General features: G+C 44.7%; 1 protein-coding gene across 1 annotated transcript in view; it reads left to right on the plus strand.

Moving 5' to 3' along the window:
• The first annotated feature begins 623 nt into the window (after positions 1 to 623).
• Positions 624 to 23558, plus strand: part of SVOPL (SVOP like) — a 67375-nt gene continuing 44440 nt past the window's right edge. Inside the window, exons 1-8 of the mRNA XM_046020243.1 lie at positions 624 to 705; positions 887 to 978; positions 3805 to 3903; positions 12271 to 12342; positions 13884 to 14008; positions 17120 to 17183; positions 20355 to 20480; positions 23208 to 23336. Of these exons, the coding sequence (XP_045876199.1) occupies positions 624 to 705; positions 887 to 978; positions 3805 to 3903; positions 12271 to 12342; positions 13884 to 14008; positions 17120 to 17183; positions 20355 to 20480; positions 23208 to 23336 (789 nt within the window). The remainder of the gene's footprint in view (positions 706 to 886; positions 979 to 3804; positions 3904 to 12270; positions 12343 to 13883; positions 14009 to 17119; positions 17184 to 20354; positions 20481 to 23207; positions 23337 to 23558) is intronic.

Below are 23558 nucleotides of genomic sequence, written 5' to 3' on the forward strand. Positions count from 1 at the left end.
ATATGAATACTAAAAATCTAATTACTGAGAATAGGTTATGATTTCTATTCATCCCGCTAGGGGTGTAGAGTTAAATGACCGTATCTTCAAGTCATTTGGAAAAAAACTTCTTCACTAAGTTGATACTCAGCTTTCTTCATTTTATTTTGCTTTTGATTACTTGAGTTAAGGATCCTTCTTCAGGCTAAATGCATGAAGGGGAAAGGAGCCAATAAAAAGAAGTGCTCCTGGGTTTCTGTCAGATGAAATGAAAATGTTACATAGAAACACACTATAAACTTCATTATCCACAGGAACGTGAAGCACTGGCTACTGTGATCATTTGTCTGTAGCAAAGGCCATCTTCACTCCCAGTTAGAGGATGCTATTGGCCAAATGGTCCAGAACTCACCTGGCCCATGACAAAGGGTTGATTACTAGTCACTGGGGCCCCATTGTCTCATTGGCCATTTGACCTCTCCATGTCTCAGGTTCCTTATATGTAAGATGGTGATGAATTAAAGTACCGACCTCACAGACTTTCTGTGAAATGAAAGGAAAATGTGCTCTCTTTTATATTTTTTTTTCTTCCCTCTCCCATTTCCAGTAGGGAAGCTGTGTGAAGAATTGGGACCATTTAGAAGATGGCGACCAAGCAAAGCGAGCCAGTCACCGTCATTAGCCTCCGGAAGTTGAACCTGGAGACCCCAGAGTCACAGCCAAAAGGTAAGATGATCACGGATGTCTTGGACCCTCTAGCTGCTGCTTAATTTCCTCCTGTATTTACTAATTTTTAAAATAGTGAGTTGGTTTCCCAACGTCTTCCTCCTCATCTTTAGTGAGCAATCATTCACATATATTCCTTTCCCACAGAGGCTTTTCCTCTCACTCTGCCCTTCCTTGTTAGAGTCAAAGACATTCACCGTGGAAGACGCCGTGGAGACCATTGGATTTGGACGTTTCCACATTGCCCTCTTTCTGATCATGGGCAGCACGGGGGTGAGTTCTCTTTGGAGATCATTTGAATCTCTCAATCAAATTCATTATTGGACACGTAGAGTCTTCCACAGACCTCCAGCTCTGGGCTGTCCATTCAGGGAGGGGAGTGAAAGGGAGTGAAAGTGAATTAACCCCTGTGAGGGGGGTTAATTCAAAAATAATTTTCATCTACCTTTGCCAGGTGTTTGGTTATGAGCAAATACATATCTGTGTCTTTATGTTCTGGAAATTCAATATTCATTAAAAAAAAAGAACAATGGTTTAAATCTCTTCCTTCTCTGGGAAGGGAGGAGAAAACTAGTATCATTATAAGTAAAATTAAACACTTGGTCCTCAAATATTTTGTGCATAAGAATTGCATAGGACACCTGTTGTCATTACAGATTTCCAGAACCTTTAGGAGGCACCTATGAGGGTTTGCTATTTACCACCAGCTATTTTGAGAAAAGAAGAGTGATAGCTCCATCCCAGGGCTTTGGCCAACAGTGGGACTGTCCCAAGAGACCACTACTGCTTTCTCCTTTTGTTGTAGGTACAGTGAGAATATGTTAGGAATATGATATTGATAATGAGACAGAAGGGAAAATCTGAGAGAAGTGGTCAATATGACAATGGTTTAAGGTGGGACGTAAAGCTAGCCAAGAGGACACTAATGAGTAAATAATAGAGATCCCTGACCCTTGCCCTCAGCTAAATAGTATGAGACAAAGAGTGATGTGAGCTGGAGAGACCACTTGGCAAGTTCTGATGCAGCGCTCCAAAGCCTTGTGCTCTCTGGAGTTAGTCCAGTAGTGGAGAGAAAGGCAAGATGCGTCCTGGTCCTGCTTTTTTAATATCAACAGTTCAATTTAGAACATTTCTTCATCTAGGAAGTATGTCTTACCTAGTCTCCAAAATGTTAAGATTCTATATTTCAAGGGGCAAGTGGGTGTGACTGGGGAGGGTTTGTTTTATCATAACTTTCCTCTACTTTCAACCAGAACATCTCCACTTCTGTTTTATGTATTTGGTTTCCAGTATGGTTTCATTACATGGTCTCCTTCACTTAAATACTGTTCAACTCTCTGCATCTTTTACCTTCAAATATGTTGGGAATCCTGTCTTTTCTTCCTTTATAGCCCTCTGGCAAGAGAAAAGAATATGTAGAATTTTTTTTGTTTACCTTCCCAAATTAACCAAATCACCTTATATAAAGGGAGTGTAACTTTATTAATTATGATCTGTATTAGAAAGATGGTGCTGCTGTACCCTCTTTCCAAAGGATAGGCATCAACTCTGTATAGGCAACTCCTGATGTCCATCTCCAGACCCACATCCATGGAGACTGTATGTCTATTCCACATTTATACTTGATGTTGTTGTGAAATATCTTCTGGTCTTCTTCAAGTGTTTTATACGCTGCTTCACTTCTTCCCAATCCACCAGGTAGGAAGGGTTATGTACCAGACCTCCTCCTCCCTGCCTCTACCTACCCCAGAACTATTTAATTGGGTATGGTAACCGAATCCCTCCTCTGGCTTTAGGATGGTCTGCATTGGATGGATCTTCTCATCAGAATAGGTGTGTTGACAGTGAGGGGCATGGCTCCTCCTGGCCATGGTCTGTTAAGGTTCTTGGTTAGGGGCAGTCAGAACAATAGTTGGGTTTCAGGGCCTCACGTGACCAAGGTGTATGTAATAACGTCACAGCAGCAAAGCAGCCTCAGTCTGTGACCAGGCATCCTGAATCCTAGTGTTCTCTGAGGGCTCTAAAATCTTATACACTGCTGCTCCTCTGTGTCTTTCTCCCCTTAAGTTATTATATCAGAGTGGGGCAGAGTCTTATCCCTTACTGGCTTATTTCCTCCTAAGACCACTTAGAGGAGTAGAGTCCTGGTTAATATTGACTCAACTGCTCTATATTACTGAGACATCCTTCCGATGTTGTCACACTGCCTCTTACTTATTATACTTTTTGGGCTAAAGCATGCTAGCTATCTGTACTCTAAACATGACTAAAGTACTTTCCAAAAGGAGACAAGCCTTTGTGATACCTTTCCAATTCCCAAATAGTAGCTAACACCACTATACTTTTTTCATCCCAGACCTTTGAATTATAAATCTGTAGATATTACTATAATATATAACCCATACAAATATCAGTTATTTTCTAGCATCTACTTCTTCCTTTCCCTGGGAGATAAACTTAAGCTACAATGGGTTGTAAGATAGGGTAGAGGATGATATCCAAACTTCCTATTGAAAGGAATATTTAGTAGCACAGCTTATACTAGGTTTGCCAAATAGACCTGGTTTCCTGACGATGAACTCATTGTTTTGTACTTCCTTGTTTCCTCTCTTCTAGTTTTCATGAAGCTTGCCTTCCAGCTTAGCTTCTTGAGATCAGAGACTATTTCACACATCCCATTTGCAAAGGCTATGCCCTAAGACCTTGACAATGATGAGTATGAAGCAACAGAGCCAGGTTGATGGGGATGCTGGTGGTTAGTCATGTCATCCACTACCTAAGTGACTCCCCCAACATATACAAACATGTAATGCTGTCATAGAGCTATAGGGCAAATGCATGGGTCAGCAATACTGCAAATAAATAGATGTCATACATCCATAGGAATCCTCTCAAATTATTCGAACCATATACACTGCATCCATGAAATCCAAGTTCTACTACACTTCTTTACCCAACTGGTAGTGTTGAGTGGGAACACTATAGCTGCTCCCTCAGTGGGGGAGGGGAAGGAGGAGATTAGGATTAGAAGGATGATGGCAGGCACGCATGGGAGGAATTGATGAGAAACAAGCACAGTGTTTTCCCTCTTTCTTCAAGGTTGTTGAGGCCATGGAGATCATGTTAATAGCAGTTGTGTCTCCTGTCATCCGCTGTGAATGGCAGCTGGAGAACTGGCAGGTGGCATTAGTGACTACGGTGAGTGCTTGCTTCCAGTGTTTTGAATGAACCAACTGAAAACCCAGGATTCCCCTTCCCCCATCCCACAGGGCTAAGAGCCAAAGGTGACCTTGCTCTTTGGGTGGTTGCTTCCAAAGCTCATGGGCTTTGCAGGCCCAAACTACTATTTGGGGTCTTTCTCTCATTTGTCTCTTTTCCTGTAGAGAGCATGATCTTGAACTGCTTATTTTCTAGCCCCTAGCAAGAGGCTAGAAGAGACAAATGCAAATCAGAGAGAGTAGACCTTAAGTCTTAGATTAGTTATGGTTCGAGTCCGACCGCAAATTAGCGGGACCATAGTGACTTACGCAATCACCGAATCACGCTCATGGAATGCATTCAACTTTTCTCAAAGATCTTTATGAGTAGCCTTATAAAGTGCACATCAAGTTTTGCTACAGAGTGGAATTAAGGATCTTCTACAACATTCTTTCGAAAGGTGTTTATTAAGTACCGGTGAATTGCCAGCAGGCTGTGTGCGCATGCGTGTGTTGGCGGGTGTACAGTAGCTCCATGTTGCGTGAATAGGAAGTCAGGAAGAGGGAACAGTGGGAGACAGGTGGGGATCAGAAGCAATTGGAGTCCATGCATGGACTCCATTCTGGAAACCACTGTAGGACCCCGCCCCCCAACTTCAGTCAACACGTGCAAGCCCACCACGCAACATATAGTCGCTCCAGATCTACATGACAATTTCTCCAAATTACTCTTTCATGTAGCAAAGATCAGTTTCACTTAGGCACACCATTGACTTCATAGTCATGTATTTCTCATTAAATGGATATTAAAGTATACTTCCTATCATGCGGAGCTCTGGTAAATCTTTTTTTTTATTTTTTTAAATCTTAAAAGAAACTCTTCTTGCCTAAAAATGTTGGAGGCTACACGGTGGCTGTCAGGAAGCCATTAAGGGGCTTTAAAGAGGGACATGGTTGGCTTTCCAAGCGCCCTGAGGAGATAAGATTGGAAGGTAGATATGTTAGCCGTGGTAAAGTGGCAGGGCGCATGGTGGGGAGGGTGTTTTGGAAGCATTTTAGAAGTCACATCAGCCAAGGAGGTGAGAGAAACACAAAGTGAGGAGTGGAGAATTGATTTACTTGGGGATTGAAGCTGGTTTTCATGAAGGCAGAATTTAACAGAACTACGATGAGCCAGGTGCCAACATCCTCACTGAGATGGGGGTGTCGGGAGGCAGGTAGGCAGAGATGGCTGGAGGAGGCAGTCAGTTGGTGGAGGCCTTAAAAGAGGGCAAGGCTTTGAAAGAGAGAGTTACGGGCTGAAACTAGCCATGGAGAATGCTGGAAGTTTTCCCCAGCCCCCTAGTCTTCTGGGGGTTATGGGCAGAGAGGAAAGTGTGTCCCCACCTCTCACTCACTGCCTTAAGCAAACTTAACCTGGGAATTCTCCTCTGTGTCGGGAACCAGGAACCTCCTCTTCCCATAAGGAACTGCTGAGTTCTCCTCTCAGATAACGTATATTATCTGCCTGGTTGTGTTTCTGTCTGCCGTGGAGGCCAGAAAATGTGGAGCCCAGTTTTGGACTCAATCCCGGCAGGAAACATACAACATGCTTATTTTCTGACATCCATTTCTCTCTTAAAAATTCCTTTATTAATTTTGTTGCCCTTGTTCCTTTTTTAAAAAGGTTCTAACACTTTTAGAAGAGGGAAGGGGTATAAATAAAAATAGCTAAAGACCTTCCCTGGGCTGGTAATTAAGTGACTCAGCCATTTTTCATTTTCTTCTACCTCTAAAATGCAGTTGCAATTTGGAAAACATTCCTTGTCCATCGTGTACCTGGAGAGTGACTGCTGTAACATGCCATGTAATTATAACAGCACCAACCCCCAGTGGGCCTGGCATGTGCACATCCCCATTCCTGAGGATGTCGGGACATCCAGCTCTGGTGTTTGCCTCTGTCACTCCCATGAAACTATGTTATCATATGGTATACTTTCTGTATTTACAACTGAAATTTATCAGTCGCGTTTATGTTGTTTCTTGGTGGCATCTGAGGCTCCTTGATGTTGCCGGTAACATGACTTCCTTGTCAGGTAAGTCATGGCTCAGGAGAATTTTCTCTAGGGAATTCATTCACGCCAGATGTGTCCATTTCCTGTTCTAAGTTCCTGATGGCCTGCTATCCTTTAGTGTCTGTCATCCTGGCTGTGATGCCCATCTGGCTTTGGCACCTGTGCCCGGGACCTACCGACCACAGCTCTGCCACCAGGAGGGGCTCAGACTGATTCAGCCAAGAAGCTACATTTTGACCAACTCGCACTGACCAGGCTCCCCATTCCCCAACCCCGGTGCCACTTGCCACCTTCAGGACAACCTGGCCTAATTGGTGGTTAACCTTGATGACTGTGGATGAACTACAGTCTCTCACGTTCTGTGACTGAGAGCGCTAAAGAAACCAAACTTCGTGTGGTGCAGAAAACAGAAATAGAAGAGTGAATTTTATGTTACAAATAAGTACCTGCAGGAAAAGCAGACCCTCCAAAGGGGGTGGGGGGGGGAGACACAGAGAGAAAGTTGGGGGGTGGTGGAGAAAGTTTATGTCTTCACCTCTGTGTGATTCTCCAGACAAGAATAGCATTCACAAGCTTTGGGGTTCACACAGGCATTGAGTCAAGGTTCGTGCTCCAGACAGGCTTGATAATAAGCAACTCAGCCTTTGGAAAGTCCTGTCTTTGCACTGAATGGACAGAAAACCAGAAAGAATTAAAAATCTGCCAATTATGGGCAAGAACAGGGTAAACTTTAAATTTGATCTTATTTGACTCTTTGCTTCACTTTTATTAATCATTTAATTAGGCTTAATTCAGGTGTAATTAAGTCCATTAACCCAACATAGCATCTCAATACACAGAAGTATTTTAAATCCAAAGAGCCACTTTCCTCCCTGCCCTGGGCAGTCTGTGATTGCTTCTTTTTTTTCAAGTCTGGTCAAAAAGAAAAAAAAAATTAGTTTACTTCTTCCTTCTTGGAGGGAGTTTGATAATTCCGTAATAAAAATTGCTTCATTTTGAGATTCACCAACTGATATGATTTTTTTTCATTTTATTTTATTTTATTTCTTTTCAGTGTTCCAGAAATCATTATGTACCACACCCAGTGCTCCATGTAATACATGTCCTCCTTAATACCCACCACCTGGCTCACGCAACCACCCCCCTCCAAAACCCTCAGTTTGTTTCTCAGAGTCCACAGTCCCCCATGCTTCGTCTCCCTTCCGATTTCCCCCAACTCACTTCTCTCCATCTCCCAACGTTCTTGTGTTATTCCTTATGCTCCACAAATAAGTGAAACCATATGATACTTGACTCTCTCTGCTTGACTTATTTCACTCAGCATAATCTCTTCCAGTCCTGTCCATGTTGATACAGAAGTTGGGTATTCATCCTTTCTGATGGAGGCACAATATTCCATTGTATAATGCACCATATCTTCTTTTTTTTTTAAGATTTTATTTATTTATTTGACAGAGAGAAAGAGAGCACAAGGAGGCAGAGAGGCAGGCAGAGAGAGAGGGAAGCAGGCTCCCCGCTGAGCAGAGAGCCTGGTGTGGGGCTCGATCCCAGGACTCTGGGATCATGACCTGAGCCAAAGGCAGAGGGTTTAACCCACTGAGCCACCCAGATACCCCTGGACCATATCTTCTTTATCCATTCATCTGTTGAAGGGCATCTTGGTTCTTTCCAGTTTGGTGGCTGTGGCCATTGCTGCTATGAACGTTGGGGTACAGATGGCTCTTCTTTTCACTACATCAGTATCTTCGGGGTAAATACCCAGTAGTGCAATTGCAGGGTCATAGGGTAGCTCTGTTTTTAATTTCTTAAGGAATCTCCACACTGTTTTCCAAAGTGGTGGCACCAACTTGCAGTCCCACCAATAGTGTAAGAGGGTTCCCCTTTCTCCACATCCTCTCCAACACATGTTGTTTACTGTCTGGGTCACAAATCATGGCTCAGCTGATACCAAAAGACTGAGATTATTCCCTGCATATTCTCAGACCACAACGCTTTGAAACTGGAACTCAACCACAAGAAAAAGTTGGGAAGGAACACAAACACTTGGAAGCTGAAGACCACCTAGCTTAAGGATGTTTGGTTCAATGAGGAAATCAAAGAAGAAGTTAAGCAATTCATGGAAGCCAATGAGAATGAAGACATTTCGGTCCAAAACCTATGGAATACAGCAAAGGCGGTCCTAAGGGGGAAATACATAGCCATTCAAACCTCCCTCAAAAAAACTGAAAAATCCAGGGGCACCTGGGTGGCTCAGTGGGTTGGGCCTCTGCCTTCGGCTCAGGTCATGATCTCAGGTTCCTGGGATCGAGCCCCACATCGGGCTCTCTGCTCAGCTGGGAGCCTGCTTCCCTCCACCCCCCACACTGTGCCTGCCTCTTTGCCTACTTGTGATCTCTCTCTCTGTCAAATAAATACATTAAATCTTTTTTAAAAATTGAAAAATCCAGAATACACCAGCTGTCTTTACACCTTAAAGAACTGGAGAATCAGTAACAAATTAAGCCAACCCCACACACAAGAAGGGAAATAATCAAGATTAGAGCAGAGATCAATGAGATAGAAACTAGAGATACAGTAGAACACATCAATGAAACTAGAAGCTGGATTTTTGAAAGAATCAGTAAGATCGATAAACCATTGGCCAAACTAATCCAAAAGAAAAGAGAGAGGACCCAAATTAATAAATTATGAATGAAAATGGAGAGATCAAAACTAACACCAAGGAAATAGAAACAATCATCAGAAAATATTATCAACAGTTATATGCCAATAAGTTAAGCAACTTAGAAGAAATCGATGCATTCCTGGAAACCTATAAACTTCCAAAACTGAAACCAGAAGAAATTGACAACCTGAATAGACCAATATCTAGTGATGAGATTGAAGCAGTGATCAAAAACCTCCCAAAAAACAAGAGCCCAGGACCTGACAGATTCCCTGCAGGATTCTACCAAATATTCAAAGAAGAAACAATACCTATTCTCCTAATGCTCTTTCAAAAAATAGAAACAAAAGGAAAACTTCCAGACTCTTTTCATGAAGCAAGCACTACCCTGATCCCCAAACCAGGCAAAGACTCCAAAAAAAAGGAGAATTTCAGACCAATATCCCTGATGACTATGGATGCCAAGATTCTCAACAAGATCCTAGCTAATAGGATCCAACAGTACATTAAAAATATTATCCACCGTGACCAGGTGGGATTTATCCATGGGATGCAAGGGTGGTTCAACATTCACAAATCAATCAATGTGGTAGAACAGATCAGTAAGAGAAGAGAGAAGAACCACATGGTCCTTTCAATTGATGCAGAAAAAGCATTTGACAAGATACAGCATCCGTTCCTGATTACAACAATTCAAAGTATAGGGATAGAGGGAACATTCCTCAACTTCATAAAATCTATCTGCGAAAAACCAACAGTGAATATCATTCGCAATGGGGAAAAGCTGACAGCCTTCCCTTTGAGATCAGGAACACAAGGATGCCCACTCTCACCACTCTTGTTCAACATAGTACTGGAAGTCCCAGCAACAGCAATCAGACAACAAAAAGGAAAAAGGTACTCAAACTGGCAAAGAAGTTTCTCTTCGCAGATGACATGATACTTTATATGGAAAACCCAAAAGACTCCACCCCCAAACCTCTAGAACTCATACAGCAATTCAGTAACGTGGCAGGATACAAAATCAATGTACAGAAATCAGTTGCTTTCTTAGACACTAACAATGAAAATATAGAAATGGAAATTAGAGAATCGATTCCATTTACTATAGCACCAGGAACCATAAGATACCTGGGAATAAACCTAACCAAAGAGGTAAAGGATCTGTACTCGAGGAACTACAGAACACTCACTAAAGAAATTGAAGAAGACACAAAAAGATGGAAGACCATTCCATGCTCATGGATCGGAAGAATAAACATTGTTAAAATGTTTATACTGCCTAGAGCAATCTATACTTTCAATGCCATCCCAATCAAGATTCCACCAGCATTTTTCAAAGAGCTGGAACAAACAATCCTAAAATTGGTATGGAACCAGAAGAGACCCCGAATTGCTAAGGAAATGTTGAAAAAGAAAAGCAAAACTGGGGGCATCACGTTGCCTGATTTCAAGCTTTACTACAAAGCTGTGATCACCAAGACAACATGGTACTGGCACAAAAACAGACACAGAGACCAGTGGAACAGAGTAGAGAGCCCAGATATGGACCCTCAACTCTATGGTCAAATAATCTTTGACAAAGCAGGAAAAAATATTCAGTGGAAAAAAGTCAGTCTCTTCAATAAATGATGCTGGGAAAATTGGACAGCTATGTATAGAAAAATGAAACTCAACCATTCTCTTACACTATATACAAAGATAAACTCAAAATGGATAAAAGAACTCAACATGAGGCAGGAATCTATCAAAATCCTAGAGGAGAACATAGGCAATAACCTCTTCGACATCGGCCACAGGAACTTCTTTCAAGACATGTCTCCAAAGGCAAAGGAAACAAAAGCAAAAATGAACTTTTGGGACTTCATCAAGATCAAAAGCTTCTGCAAGCAAAGGAAACAGTCAATAAAACAAAGAAGCAACCCACGGACTGGGAGAAGATACTCCCAAATGATACTTCAGACAAAGGGCTGATATCCAAGATCTATAAAGAATGCCTCAAACTCAACACACACAAAACAGATAATCATGTCAAGAAATGGGCAGAAGACATGAAAGAGATACTTATCCAAAGAAGGCATACAAATGGCTAACAGACACATGAAAAAATGTTCATCATCATTAGCCATCAGGAGATTCAAATCAAAACCCACACTGATATGATTTTTAAAAAATTTAAAAAGATTTTTATTTATTCATTTGAAAGGGAACACAAGTGGGGGGCACGGGTGGAGGGGCTGAGGGAGAAGCAGACTCCCTGTGGAACATGGAACTTAATGTGGCACTCGATCCCAGGACCCTGGGATCATGATCTGAGTGGAAGGTAGACGCTTAATCCACTGAGCCATCCAGGTGCCCTGAAATGATTTTTTTTTAATTGAGTGGCTGACATAGGTTTGACATTAAAAAAAATATATATATATGTGCATATATATGATAATTAAAGCCATTAGAAGACAAGAAAGAGGTAAAAAATCTTGCCACTGACTACCATCATCTCTCAAAAGGGGGGGGGGGGCGTGTTCATATTAACAATCAGAAAGAAAATTATTCCAGAATAACAAGAGCTCTTAATATTTAATAAATTTAGACTTATTCAAAACGTATCACATTGACCTTATTTTTACTGTTTTTCTCAGCACTGATTAGATTTCATGATTGGTCAGCATCTGTCCCAAGACTGGCATTTAGAAAGCACTGGCTTCTTTCCCCCTCCCCTTCTCCTGGAAAGCACAGTGCAGAAGAAAAGCATGGCTTTGTTGTTCAAGAATAGATGTGATTTTTTTTTTTTTCTTGTTCTTATGGTTCCCTGTGGAAGAAATACGTTTGAGTCTTCCTTATGAAGAGTAAGGAAGGGGGAAAAAAAGAGAAAGCAAAGCAAGCGCAGAGAGAACCAGTTCTCTTATTGAAAAAGTCTTAGAAATGCAAGCTAACATCTTTCCTTTGATTACCCTAGAGTCAATCAGTCAGAGATCTTACTAGAAAGGAAAGCAAGTGAAGCTTGGAACTGCTTGAAAGAAAAAAATAAGTAGCCCGAAGGCACAGACAGCAGATCACAGCTCAGACTGAGTTAAAATGCTGGTATCATACACAGGTTCTTGAATTTTATCAGCGTAGGATAATCCATTGTGAGAACAAGGATGGAAAAGAAATGGACTTATATTAGTTTTGAAGCGTGTTTCTGAATGGATGATTGGCTTGTGTGTTTATTTAAAGTTTATGCTTACCTGTAAAAACATTAAGGAAAATTGCTTCTAGAAGTGGGATCAGGCAGGACATGAATGAATAGAGCTTTTTTTTTTTTAAATTCTTAAAATGGAAATGCACAATTATACATCCAAGTAGATCGAGACCAGGGCCATCATCTTGGATCAGAGGGAAAACAGCTACCTGTTCCTCTGATCCCTGTTTCTACTGGGGGGCAGCGTCTCCAGGTGTGGGGTGGGCATCGATGGGAAGCATCAGCCTCTGAAGCCCTGACCCTGGGAAACAGAGGCGGGAGAGCTTTGTGTAAACCTGCTCTCCAGCTTCCGCCCCTCCCCGCTTTCCAGTCGACTTTTCATGAAGATGAATGAATGGGAAATGCAGCTTATCAGCGTATTCTAGAAAGCCTGCCTACAGGATAATTTTTTTCTCACTCCACCTCCAGATGGTGTTTTTTGGCTACATGGTGTTCAGCATCCTCTTTGGCCTCCTGGCTGACAGATACGGCCGCTGGAAGGTAGGTTGGCCTTGAAGAATGACGTGGGATTTTTCTTTTGTGATGACGTCACCACTGGTTCTCTTTAGTGGACATTTCTCTGTCTGTAACAGACAGAACGGGTGGAAATGTCCTTCTCTGACACCATGTGCCCCGATGCCAGGCTTGTCTTCATGTTTTCTTGTCTTTTCCTGGCATACCTGTCCTCCTACCTGGTCCCTGTCATCCGGGAATGGAACTGATGGGTGTGCATGGTTAGAAAATCTTAGAATGTAGAGACTGACACATAGAAACATAAGCAGCTTCACATTAGTTAACTTTGGTATCGCTTTGAAACTCAGCCGCTTGCTCAAGGTCACGTATCTATTAAGATTAAACAGGAAGATCAAAACCTATGTCTTCTGATTAGAAGCCTAGGTCTCGCTCTTTTTTTTCTTTTCCCCCTTGTCTCGTTTCTGGTAGGGAAGACCTCCTTAAGCGTACGCACAAGGGGACAAGCCCCAGAGGAAAATGATTACAGCATTGGCTGTATGTTTTGAAGTACATGAAGTAACTATCATAGACATTTGTAAATTTCATACTGAAAACACAAGTATGTCCAAAAAAATGTACAAAGCACAAGAAGACATTTTTACACAAAAGTAAAAATGGTCAACATTTCTTGAAAAACACTTGATTGTGGGAGCAATCGAAAGGAAAATATTAGAAGGTATGAATTTTGGGGTATCAAATCCATAAGGATTTGTTCTCTTTTCGGAGAAGGCTACAAGGGTGGAGACACCTTCACGTTGTATTGGTCCAGTTTTCCTGACGGTTGGTGTGGCAGGATGAATCAAGAACCTTGAGAATACCCATTCTCCTAGTCTGATCATTTTCATTCCAGGAATCTAGCCCGATTAAAGCATCAGAGAACCACAGAGATTATGTACATTGCCACAGCTAACTCTAACTGTGAGAAAACCTCATCATTCAACCACAGGGGAAGGGCTTATGTGTAATATTGCCTGCACTACAGTACCTCCTTCCACTGGAATATTTTACAGCCAGGAAAAATATATTTTCCCTTTCAAACAAGGAAAATAGGATAAAAGTATGTTAACAAGTCTTTTCTGGGGGGTTGGGAAATCAAGCAAGATAGAAATATTTTTGTTTTTCTCTTTTTCTTCCATATTCTCTACTGTGAATTTGTATTAGTCTTATAATTAGGGGAAAAGCAAATACCTTAAATTTTCTCCCCGTCCCCATCCCAACACAGCACTTCCCTGTGCTCCTAATGAGGGCAGGTTTTTTTCATCCTGATTTACAAGTTTGGGCGCCTGTCGCCTGTTAGGGTGGATGCAGTGGGGCAGTTGAAGGACAGTCGAAATTTGGAACGTCTGGGCTTTCAGGCAGCACAGCGGTGCGGACTGTGTTATTTGATGATCGTGAGAGATCGGTGAGCTCCCTGTAGAATTAGCCCCTCTGAGAAGCAAACCTCCGGATGGAAAGTAAAAATCGCCTTCAAAAGGTAGTTTCTTCCAGAGAGGCAGGTCCCACTAATACGTCTCCTTTGGTTGCTTTAGATTTTGCTCATCTCGTTCCTGTGGGGAGCCTACTTCTCCTTGCTGACCTCTTTCTCTCCGTCGTACATCTGGTTTGTCTTCCTGCGGACGATGGTGGGCTGTGGCGTGTCTGGCCATGCACAAGGGTAAAGACCTCACCGAGAGGAGGCTTGAGAGAGAAATGCGTACACTCCCAGTTACTTACACAGACGTGGTGGTTCATGGGCCAATAGCACCGAAGAGCTGTAAACGTATAAGACTTGACTTGTGCTAATTATTTTTAAGCTCTTTATTTTTTTTTAATTTTTCTTGAAGTGATGGCTGCTAATTCCACTAGGAGCTATTTGCTCATCAAAATGACCTGGGGCTAATAATACATTATATGTTAATTAAAAAAATTTAAAAATTTAAAAAAAACCCAAAAAACCAAAAACCAAACCAAAACAAAACAAAATGATGTTTGATGGTGAGGCTAGCACAGGGCACTAGAGGTGGATGTGTTTAAATTTTTTTTGTCCCTAAGGCTGATCTTTATTTTGTTAGACTAAATGCCAAGCAAAAGTACCATAGGAGGCAGGTAACATGGTCTTTTCATTGCTTGAGAATGTGTTGGAAGAGTTGTTTGACCAGAACGACCTTTAACATTGAGGAGTAACCATATCATTAATTTATTTGTTTTTAAAGATTTTATTTATTTATTTGAGAGAGAGAGAAAGAGCAAGCATGAGCAGGAGGACGAGGGAGAATCAGAGTCCCCACTGAGGACAGAGCCCCATGCGGGACTTGATCCCATTACAGTGGGGTTATGACCTTGAACTGGCTAAGCCACCCAGGTGCCCAAGGAGTAGCCATTTTAAAATGCCATTGCCGGGGCTCCTGGGTGGCTCAGTGGGTTAAAGCCTCTGTCTTTGGCTCAGGTCATGACCTCAGGGTCCTGGGATGGAGTCCCGCATCGGGCTCTCTGCTTGGCAGGGAGCCTGCTTCCTCCTCTCTCTCTGCCTCCCTCTCTGCCTACTTGTGATCTCTGTCAAATAAATAAATAAAATCTTAAAAATAAATAAATAAATAAATAAATAAATAAAATAAAATGCCATTGCCCTGTGACCGAAGACTGTGTCTAAGTCCATTTGCAAAGCAGGGGGAGGCCGCTGAGAGAGATGGTGGCTGCAGGTCCTTCTCTGCCCTAGGATAAGTGCACAATGTCTTGTGCCTGGAGAGGTGTCCGCTGAGTGGTCAGCAGCTCTGGAGCCTCCCTTAGATTCACAGAGCCCTCAGCCTACTCTCTCCTGGGTGCCGTGGAGCAGGTTACCCTTAGGATGTATTAGGAGATATCAAAGCACCCAATCATTACCTTAATGTGTTGCGGAAAGACTGTCCCTCCCTGGGGCATCAATTAAGCCTGCTCTGAGCTTTGGAGCCCTGCAGGAGTAGAAGTTAGCTTGACATTTGCAACATCCCTCAGGAACCAGCCCGATAAGTATGTTAAGAAAGCCCAAACCCTGGCTAATAATTGCAACAGGGAAGAGCAATTAGAAAACGGAAGGGAGTATGATTCTATTTATTTGTCTCTTCACAAAATTAATTAGAAGCCTGTGCTTGGACTGCCGCCATTCGCTCTGGCATCGATTCACTTCCTTTCAGGTGTATTTGAATTTCCCAAGTATGTTTTAGAAAGGGTTTGGCAAAAACACTTTTCAATTTTTGGGGGGCGGGGAATAAGGCTCCTATCTCTTAAATGGTAGAAGGTTGAAAATAACTTTGAGAAGAAGCATGTAAACAGAAGGGCAATTGTAAGCTTCTTATTCTCGTATGTGGATTTTAGCTGTTCACAATCATACAGCAAAACACAATTGTTTAGGAAAAACTTCTGTTTTCCTTTACACACTCACACTCAGTACTTGTGACAAAGCTTCACTTTTTTTTTTTTCCTTAAGAGAGAGAAATTGGGGGCACCTGGGTGGCTCAGTGGGTTAAAGCCTCTGCCTTCGGCTCAGGTCATGATTCCAGGGTCCAGGGATCGAGCCCTGCATCGGACTCTCTGCTCAGCAGAGAGCTTGCTTCCCTCTCTCTCTCTCTGCCTACTTGTGATCTCTCTCTCTCTCTCTGTCAAATAAATAAATAAAATCTTAAAAAAAGAGAGAGAGAGAGAGAAATCGCATGCCAGCAGGGGTTTGGGGAGGAGGCAGAGGGAGTGGGAGAATTTTAAGCAGGCTCTTCTTGGAGCCCCGTGTGAGGTTCCATCTGACGACCCTGAGATCATGACCTGAGCTGAAATCAAGAGTCGGTCACTTAACCGACCGAGCCACCCAGGTGCTCCGACAGATCTTCACTCCCGACACTAAATGTGCGGGTTATTTACACACTGGTCAATTCTCTAACACCAGCTGGTTGTTCTACAGATTAGTTCAATTCTTCCTAACGGGAGTTTGCTCAGACCCCTCCCCCACCCCCAGGTTTCGGCTCAGTCCCACGAGGCTATTGCCCACCTCAGACACCGGTCACAAGCGGTGGATCCCCAGCTTATGCACACCTTCTACCTGACTTGTTACAAATGCAAGTTGCCCCAGATCCTTCTGTGGACTCAATCAATGGCCGGAGCAGCAACCAGGACCCAGGCAAACAGTCTACCTATGGCTGCAGGTGTAGTACAAAGGAGATTTTAGAGGAAACAGGTGAACGGCCTGGTGACGAGAGATACACAGGGCAGGGTCTGGAAGGGTCCTGAGAGCAAGAGCTACTGTTTCTATGGCTTCTGTGGCGCACCACCCTCCCAGCGCACAGATGGGCTCGCCAGCCTGGAAGCTTGCCGAACCTTGCATGTTTGAGCTTTCTATGGAGGCCTCATCATGGAGGCATGAGACATGGGGGCATCAAATCATTTTCCAGTCCCTCTCCTCTATGGGGGACAGGGCTGGACATTTCAAGATTCTAATCCTGGTTTGGTCTTTTAAGATGAGGCCCCATCTAGGCACTCACCAAGAGCCATCTCATGAGAACAAAGGATGCTCCTTTGGACCAGGAAGCCCAAGGATTCTAGGTGTTCTATGTCAGACAATGGGGTCAAAGACCAAATATCAGCAGGAACCAGGAGCTGAGAGTGGTGTATATATATATTTATTTCACAATGATGAAGTCTATGTTTTTTCATTTTTTTATCCTAAAAATATCCTATCCTGTGACAAGAAAAGTTATGATTTTTCAAGTCATTTTCTTTGATAAAAATAAAATTATTCTGTTCCCCCTCCCTTCCTGTTTAGGCTAATCATAAAGACTGAGTTTTTGCCTACAAAATATCGAGGCTACATGCTCCCGTTGTCTCAGGTAAGATAAAATAGGAATTCTGCTTGGGCTTCTGATCCTAGAGGATGTGATACCCTTGGTTTTGCTTCTGGCTGGTTGACTGTCGGGTTAGCACACTTCCCAGCACTGGGCAGGCTGGATGCCAGGGGTCCCATTTCAAGGTGTCCTCAGCCAGAACTTTTGTCACCCAACAGTAGCATTTAGAACACAGTAGCCTCTTCCAGGAAACATTCCGGTGGCTGGTCTCAGTGGAATGATGGAAGCTCAGGCATGCACTGGGATGGACTTTCTCTCCCCCCTCCCCCGAGTCTTCAGTAGGAGGACATACCTATTACCCCTCTTTAGGACAGCCTATCTCTCCTGCAGGATTTCTAGTGTCTTCGGGGCCACAACTGGCCCATGCTTGTGGGGACATGCCCTAAGTGCCTTATCCAGCTGAATCATTTATCCAGGAAATTGGAATGTTCCCGAGCCTGCCACAGGCCCAGCTGGCCACCAAGGAGAGGTTTTGCATCAGAAGCTGTGTCAGTCAATCTAGGTGTCCTTGATGTCTCTGATGTCATCAGTGTCCAAAAGCCCTGACCTTCAGGGGCCCACCAAAAAGAAAGCTCTTCCCACTGAAAGCAGTAGGAGAATACTTTAAGATTTAATTAAAAATTTTCCAATACTCAATGAAGGCAACAGAAAATGCCAAAGAACATAACAAACACTGCATGCTAACTCTTTACATTTCTCCTGCTTTTCTGATCTTTGTTAAGATAGACAGATGCAGACACTTTTAATACCTAGCATTGGGTTTTATCCTTCTTTTTGCACCAATTTGCATTTGTGTTATTTTATTTGACTTTATTTTTTTTATTATGTTCTGCTAGCCACCATATAGTACATCATTAGTTTTTTTTTTAAGATTTTATTTTTTCATTTGACAGAGAGAGATCACAAGTAGGCAGAGAGGCAGGCAGAGAGAGAGGAGGAAGCAGGCTCCTTGCTGAGCAGGGAGCCCGACACGGGACTTGATTCCAGGACCCCGAGACCACAACCTGAGCCGAAAGCAGAGACTTTAACCACTGAGCCACCCAGGTGCCCCTCATTAGTTTTTGATGTAGTGTTGAAGATTCATTAGTTGCTTATAACACCCAGTGCTCATCACAACACGTGCCCTCCTTAATACCCATCATCTGACTAAATTATCCCTCCACCCTCTCCCCTCCGAAACCCGCAGTTTGTTTCCCGGAGTCCACGGTCTCTCATGGTTCATCTCCCTCTCTGATTCTGCCCCCGTCTTCGGTTTTCCCTCCCTTCCCCTGTGGTCCCCCATGCATTCCTTATGTTATACATATGAGTGAAACCATATGATAATTGTCTTTCTCTGCTTGACCTATTCAGATTTTATCCTTAACAGCACTTCACGGGCGTGGTCCTCCTCAAGCTCATCTGTGGACATTTTCTCTTCTACTTGCCATGAACTCCATGGCATGCTTCCTGGTTGTGTCTTCTCCTCGTTAGTCTCATTTTCCTCCTCTCCTTGGATCATCTAATTAACTCCAGTGGTTTTAGTTACCTATATCTGTAATCCCCCCCCCCCAATATCTTTACCTACAACCAAGAGCATCCCCTTGAGTTTCAGATGCGGATAGAGCCAATAGCCTACTGGAGAGTCCCTGGACTATCGCTTCAGAAATACAACACGGATAGAATTCATCTGTTCATTTTCCCCTGAAATGTCTTATTTCCACATTTCCAGTCTCAGCTAGTAGTAAACATGGTCCCCTCGGTCATCTGGGCCACAAACTCAAGAGCCGTCCCGGACCCCTCCCGTGCCATCACCCCGTTCAATCCTTACCAAGTCCTGCTGCTTCGTCTCTCACTGACGGACCCCCAACTGCAGTGCCCGTCAGCAGACCCTGTCACTTTTACCTCTACTATCTGTGCCAAATCACCAGTTATAAAATGTTTTTGCCACTTCCCTACTAAACTATTTTTTAAAAGATTTTATTTATTTATTTGTCAGAGAGAAAGAGAGCAACAGGCTAGGGGAGAAGAAGGGAGCCCAATGGGGGACTCGATCCCAGAACCCTGGGATCACGACCTGAGCTGAAGGCAGACGCTTAACCCACTGAGCCACTTAGACGCCCTCCCTACTAAAATTCTCGTCGGTGACCTGTCACCTGCTAGCTGGTCGACCACAACGGCTTACTGCTAGTCTTCTTAGTTGTTGCCTCTTCAGAAGGCGCGTCCCGGATCACGCCCCATGACATTACTCTTTTTTCATAGCCCTTAGTGCTTTCTGAAATAATCCTGTTCAGTTTTTGCAATTGAAATCTTTAATGATAAAATAGTCACCCCTTTGTCATCCCTTACTCAGTCGCCTACGAAGGGTCTTTTATTCTATTGTCTTCTCTCCATTTCTGTGAGGTGGAATGGAGTTGTCATCTCCCAGTGGGGAGAGAATGCTTAGGCTAACACTTGGGATCATTCCAATTCCCACACCCAACGGGCCCAGCCGTAATGGGCTGCCATGTTGTTTGTTGATATACAGTGATATTCAAGATACATTTTTCAGTACAAAAAGCAATACTTATACTATGATACCATTTGTGAAACAAGAGAATGAGATATATCCTTATTAGCTTATATATGCTTTGAACAGCTTTGGAAGGACCCAAGAAATTGATAATACTGGTTTCTTCTAAGAAGAGAACTGGAAGGGAAAGAAGCAGGAGAGGAAGAGAGTATTTTCAGTGTCTTCTTTTGTGCCTTTTGAGTTATGAACCAGTTAATCTTTTATTTATTCAATAGGGAAACATGTCAATGTCTCCAATTTTTCAAACTGTGGTGATCGTACTGACCCCTTGTATAGCTGAGCCTTCCATTTATAGACAAGCAAACTGAGCTGTGGAGAAGTGAGGCGATGTTCCCTGTTCATCCAGGTCCTGGAGCTGGTGCTGGGAGTAGAACCCGGACCTGGGCTCCTTAAAGACCCTCTTTCACCTCATCCTCTTATACTGAAATGCTCCTGAGAGAGGCAGGGTTGAGCACACTTGACAAGGGAGTTGTGAATAATTTTCAAGAAATTATTATACCCAACATGGGGCTCGAACTTACAACCCCAGATCAAGAGTCACCCGCTCCACCAAGGAGCCAGGCAAATGCCCTGATAGGAGGAATTGTAACCTCTCATCCTCTCCCCAGGTTTTCTGGCTGGCTGGCTCCCTGCTTATCATCGGCCTGGCCTCCGTGGTCATCCCCACCATCGGGTGGCGCTGGCTGATTCGCATTGCCTCCATTCCAGGCATCATCCTCATCTTGGCCTTCAAGGTGAGGACGTTCATGGGCTCCCTCTGGTCCTCTCCTCCAGTTGGCCCAGGGGTCTTTTCGCCCTACAAGTATCAGCCTCACTTCTGCCTCTTTCCTTCACTCAAGACTGTCTCAATCCACTTCATCCCTCCCCTCCGTTAGCCTGCCTCGGATCATTTATTGCCGGAAGTTTCATCTGACAGCGACACCCCACTTGGGCTGACCCTTCTCTAACTTTTGGTGGTTGGAGTCTGATGCGTGACACACATTCTCAGGCCACTACAGGCCAGCTGTTTTGTCCTTCTGCTCTCCCTCTGATCCACAGAATCAACCTCTTCCTTAGGTTCCGGTAGGATTACCCTCATCGTTCAAAGACGGGGCTGGTACCGCAGTGAACTGGGATGTGATGTGTGTGCGTGTGTGTGTGTGTGTGTGTGTGTGTGTGTGATCTAACACTACAGAATCAGAGAATTTCATATGTCAGAAGTGTCCTTGGAGGACGTTTATTTCGTACCCCAACCAGAAGCACACATCCAGAACACTCTGGGCTTTGGACACTTTCAGACTCAAGACTTTATAGACGACATTCTATGTCCATCCGCAGGCAGACCTAGTTTTTTGTTTTTTGTTTTTTTGTTTTTTAAAGATTTTATTTATTTATTTGACAGAGAGAGAGATCACAAGCAGGCAGAGAGGCAGGCAGAGAGAGAGGAGGAAGCAGTCTCCCTGCAGAGCAGAGAGCGGGATGCGGGACTCGATCCCAGGACCCTGAGATCATGACCTGAGCCGAAGGCAGCGGCTTAATCCACTGAGCCACCCAGGCGCCCCGGCAGACCTAGTTCTTAGGAGGTCCTTTCTGATGCGGAGGGGACCCTGCCTCCTCATGAATTTACCTGCAGTCTTAATAGTTCTCTCTGAAAATCCAGAGGTCTAGCTTCTACATGATATCCCTCCAAACGGTTAAGAAATCTAGCCCGATCAGAGCTTTCCCTCTTTGAACAAAGCAACACCATGACCTTCAACTCTTTCTCCCAAAACCTGATCCCAGAGCCCTGTCCATTTTTTTCTGGTTGAGCCCATTGGCCCGGGTCTTCTCTGCAGTGAACTGTTGCTTGATGTCCTACCCAGAGCAGCAGGTGCCTGGTTCCAGGGGCTTAGTGGGCCCAGGCCCTCCTGTGAGTAGCTTGCCTGCCTTGGCTGGTGCAGTTAGAAACAGACTGTCTTGGCCCCATTCGCCTGGGCGAGGGGTTCCACTCCACGAATAGGGCATATCTCCTAGGGCCGTGCGGAAGATTAAACAAGGTAATGCACACGACTCTCTTCGTGAACCTGGAACACGAACAGTGTTCAACGTGTGTGAGCCACGCAGCTATGTTATTACCTTTATAAACATTATTACATTGAATATTGATCTTGTCTTTGGATTGATGACTCTCACACCGAGTATATACCAGGCTCCGCATGAGGTTCCAAGGCTAAGAGTATGCATAGGGTACGGTTCTTGCCATCAAGGAGCGCCTGCCCGTGGGTGAGAGATAGATACGAATGCAAAGGGTGATGGTACCGTGGCACTCTGTAAGCGCGGTCGCAGCGTTTGTCCTGTGGGTGCTCAGGGGAGGGAGCGATTTGTTTTAGTGGGGCCATGCTGTTGAATTTGAATTGTGGGGGATGGAACAGCCTGCATCAGGAGGGCTGGAGAGTGGGGCAAGGGCTTGTGGGCAGAGCTCAGGCGTCAGCCAAACCACGAAGGTGTGAAATGCAGAATCTTTGGGGGAGAGCAGGTGGGCTGGAAGAAGGGTGCTGGTGGGGGGTGGGGGCTGGGGGTCGGGAACAGGCCCGTGTCCAGATGAGGGGCCTTCAAGGCAGGGGGTGCTGGCTGTGTGCTACGAAGCTGGTCTGCGGCTGCATGGAGCCTGGGTGCACGGAAAGCCAGGGGAGCGGTCAGGGTCATCCCAGTGGGAGATGAGGGGCTGCTGGGCACGGGATGGCGAGCAGGTGCCGCTGCGGGAGGTACTTTTCTGAGGAAGAACCTGCCCACCTCCATCGGTTGCGAGGCATGAAGGGCAGGGAGTGGTTCAAGGTGATTCTCAAGGTCCCAGCCTCCGTGGAGGCCTGTATTGTTAGTTAGGTGTGTATGTATTTATATTTATTTATGTATTTGAGAGAATGTGAGAGCATGATCAGGAAGGAGGGGCAGAGGGAGAGGGACAGACAGACCCCACAGAGCTGGGAGCCTGACATGGGGCCTGATCCCAGGACCCCAAGATCTTGACCTGAGCCAAAGTCGGTCACTTAATTGACTTAGCCGCCCAGGCGCCCCAGCCTGTAGTGCTGTCTGAGTACAGCGTTCAGTGATCGGTGGTGGAGGGTCTGGCTTGTCAGGAGTGCTTCCCTCCCATCGTGGGCGCTTGGGTCCCTGTCATGGTCATGCTGTGGCCTGGTGCATGTGGGAGATCGCAGGGTACCTGGGGGGAGGCTGGGGTGGCAGGGCAGTAGAGCGGCCCTGGGGCAGCTGTTTACCCAGTGGATGTAGCACTTCCTTGTAGTAACGAGTAGGCTGGGCTCAGTATGGGTGCGATATCATCAAGACGGGACTACAGTAAGGGGGACGTGACCCTGTTTGTTCCAGACCAGCAGCTTGCTGCTCCTCTGTCTCCGGAAACTGGGGCGTGTGACTACACAGCAATAATCGTGGAACCCCCGGGGTCCGCAGCCCTTGAACTCTGATGCTCTTTCCTTCTGTGCCAGTTTATTCCCGAGTCCGCTCGCTTCAACGTCTCCACCGGGAACACTCAGGCTGCCCTTGCCACTCTGCAGCACATCGCCAAGATGAACCGCTCGGTCATGCCGGAGGGGAAGCTAGTGGAGCCCATCCTGGTAAGTTCCCAGTTCTCCCGCACCAGAAATCCCCTCAGTCCTAGGGGGGCAGAGGGGAGGGGACCTTTGCTCTCTAGCCCCACCCCAAAGGGACGAGGGAGAAGTGCAGAGTGGACTGGGACTAAATACAGCTCCTTGGAGAGCCAGTGGCCCTAGCAAGTTACCTGCCTTAGCTTTCCTCATCAACGAAATGGGAATATTATCTACCTTGCAGAGCCAGTC

Source organism: Meles meles, chromosome 10, assembly GCF_922984935.1.
Source record: "Meles meles chromosome 10, mMelMel3.1 paternal haplotype, whole genome shotgun sequence".
In the NCBI taxonomy this organism is placed as follows: domain Eukaryota; kingdom Metazoa; phylum Chordata; class Mammalia; order Carnivora; family Mustelidae; genus Meles; species Meles meles.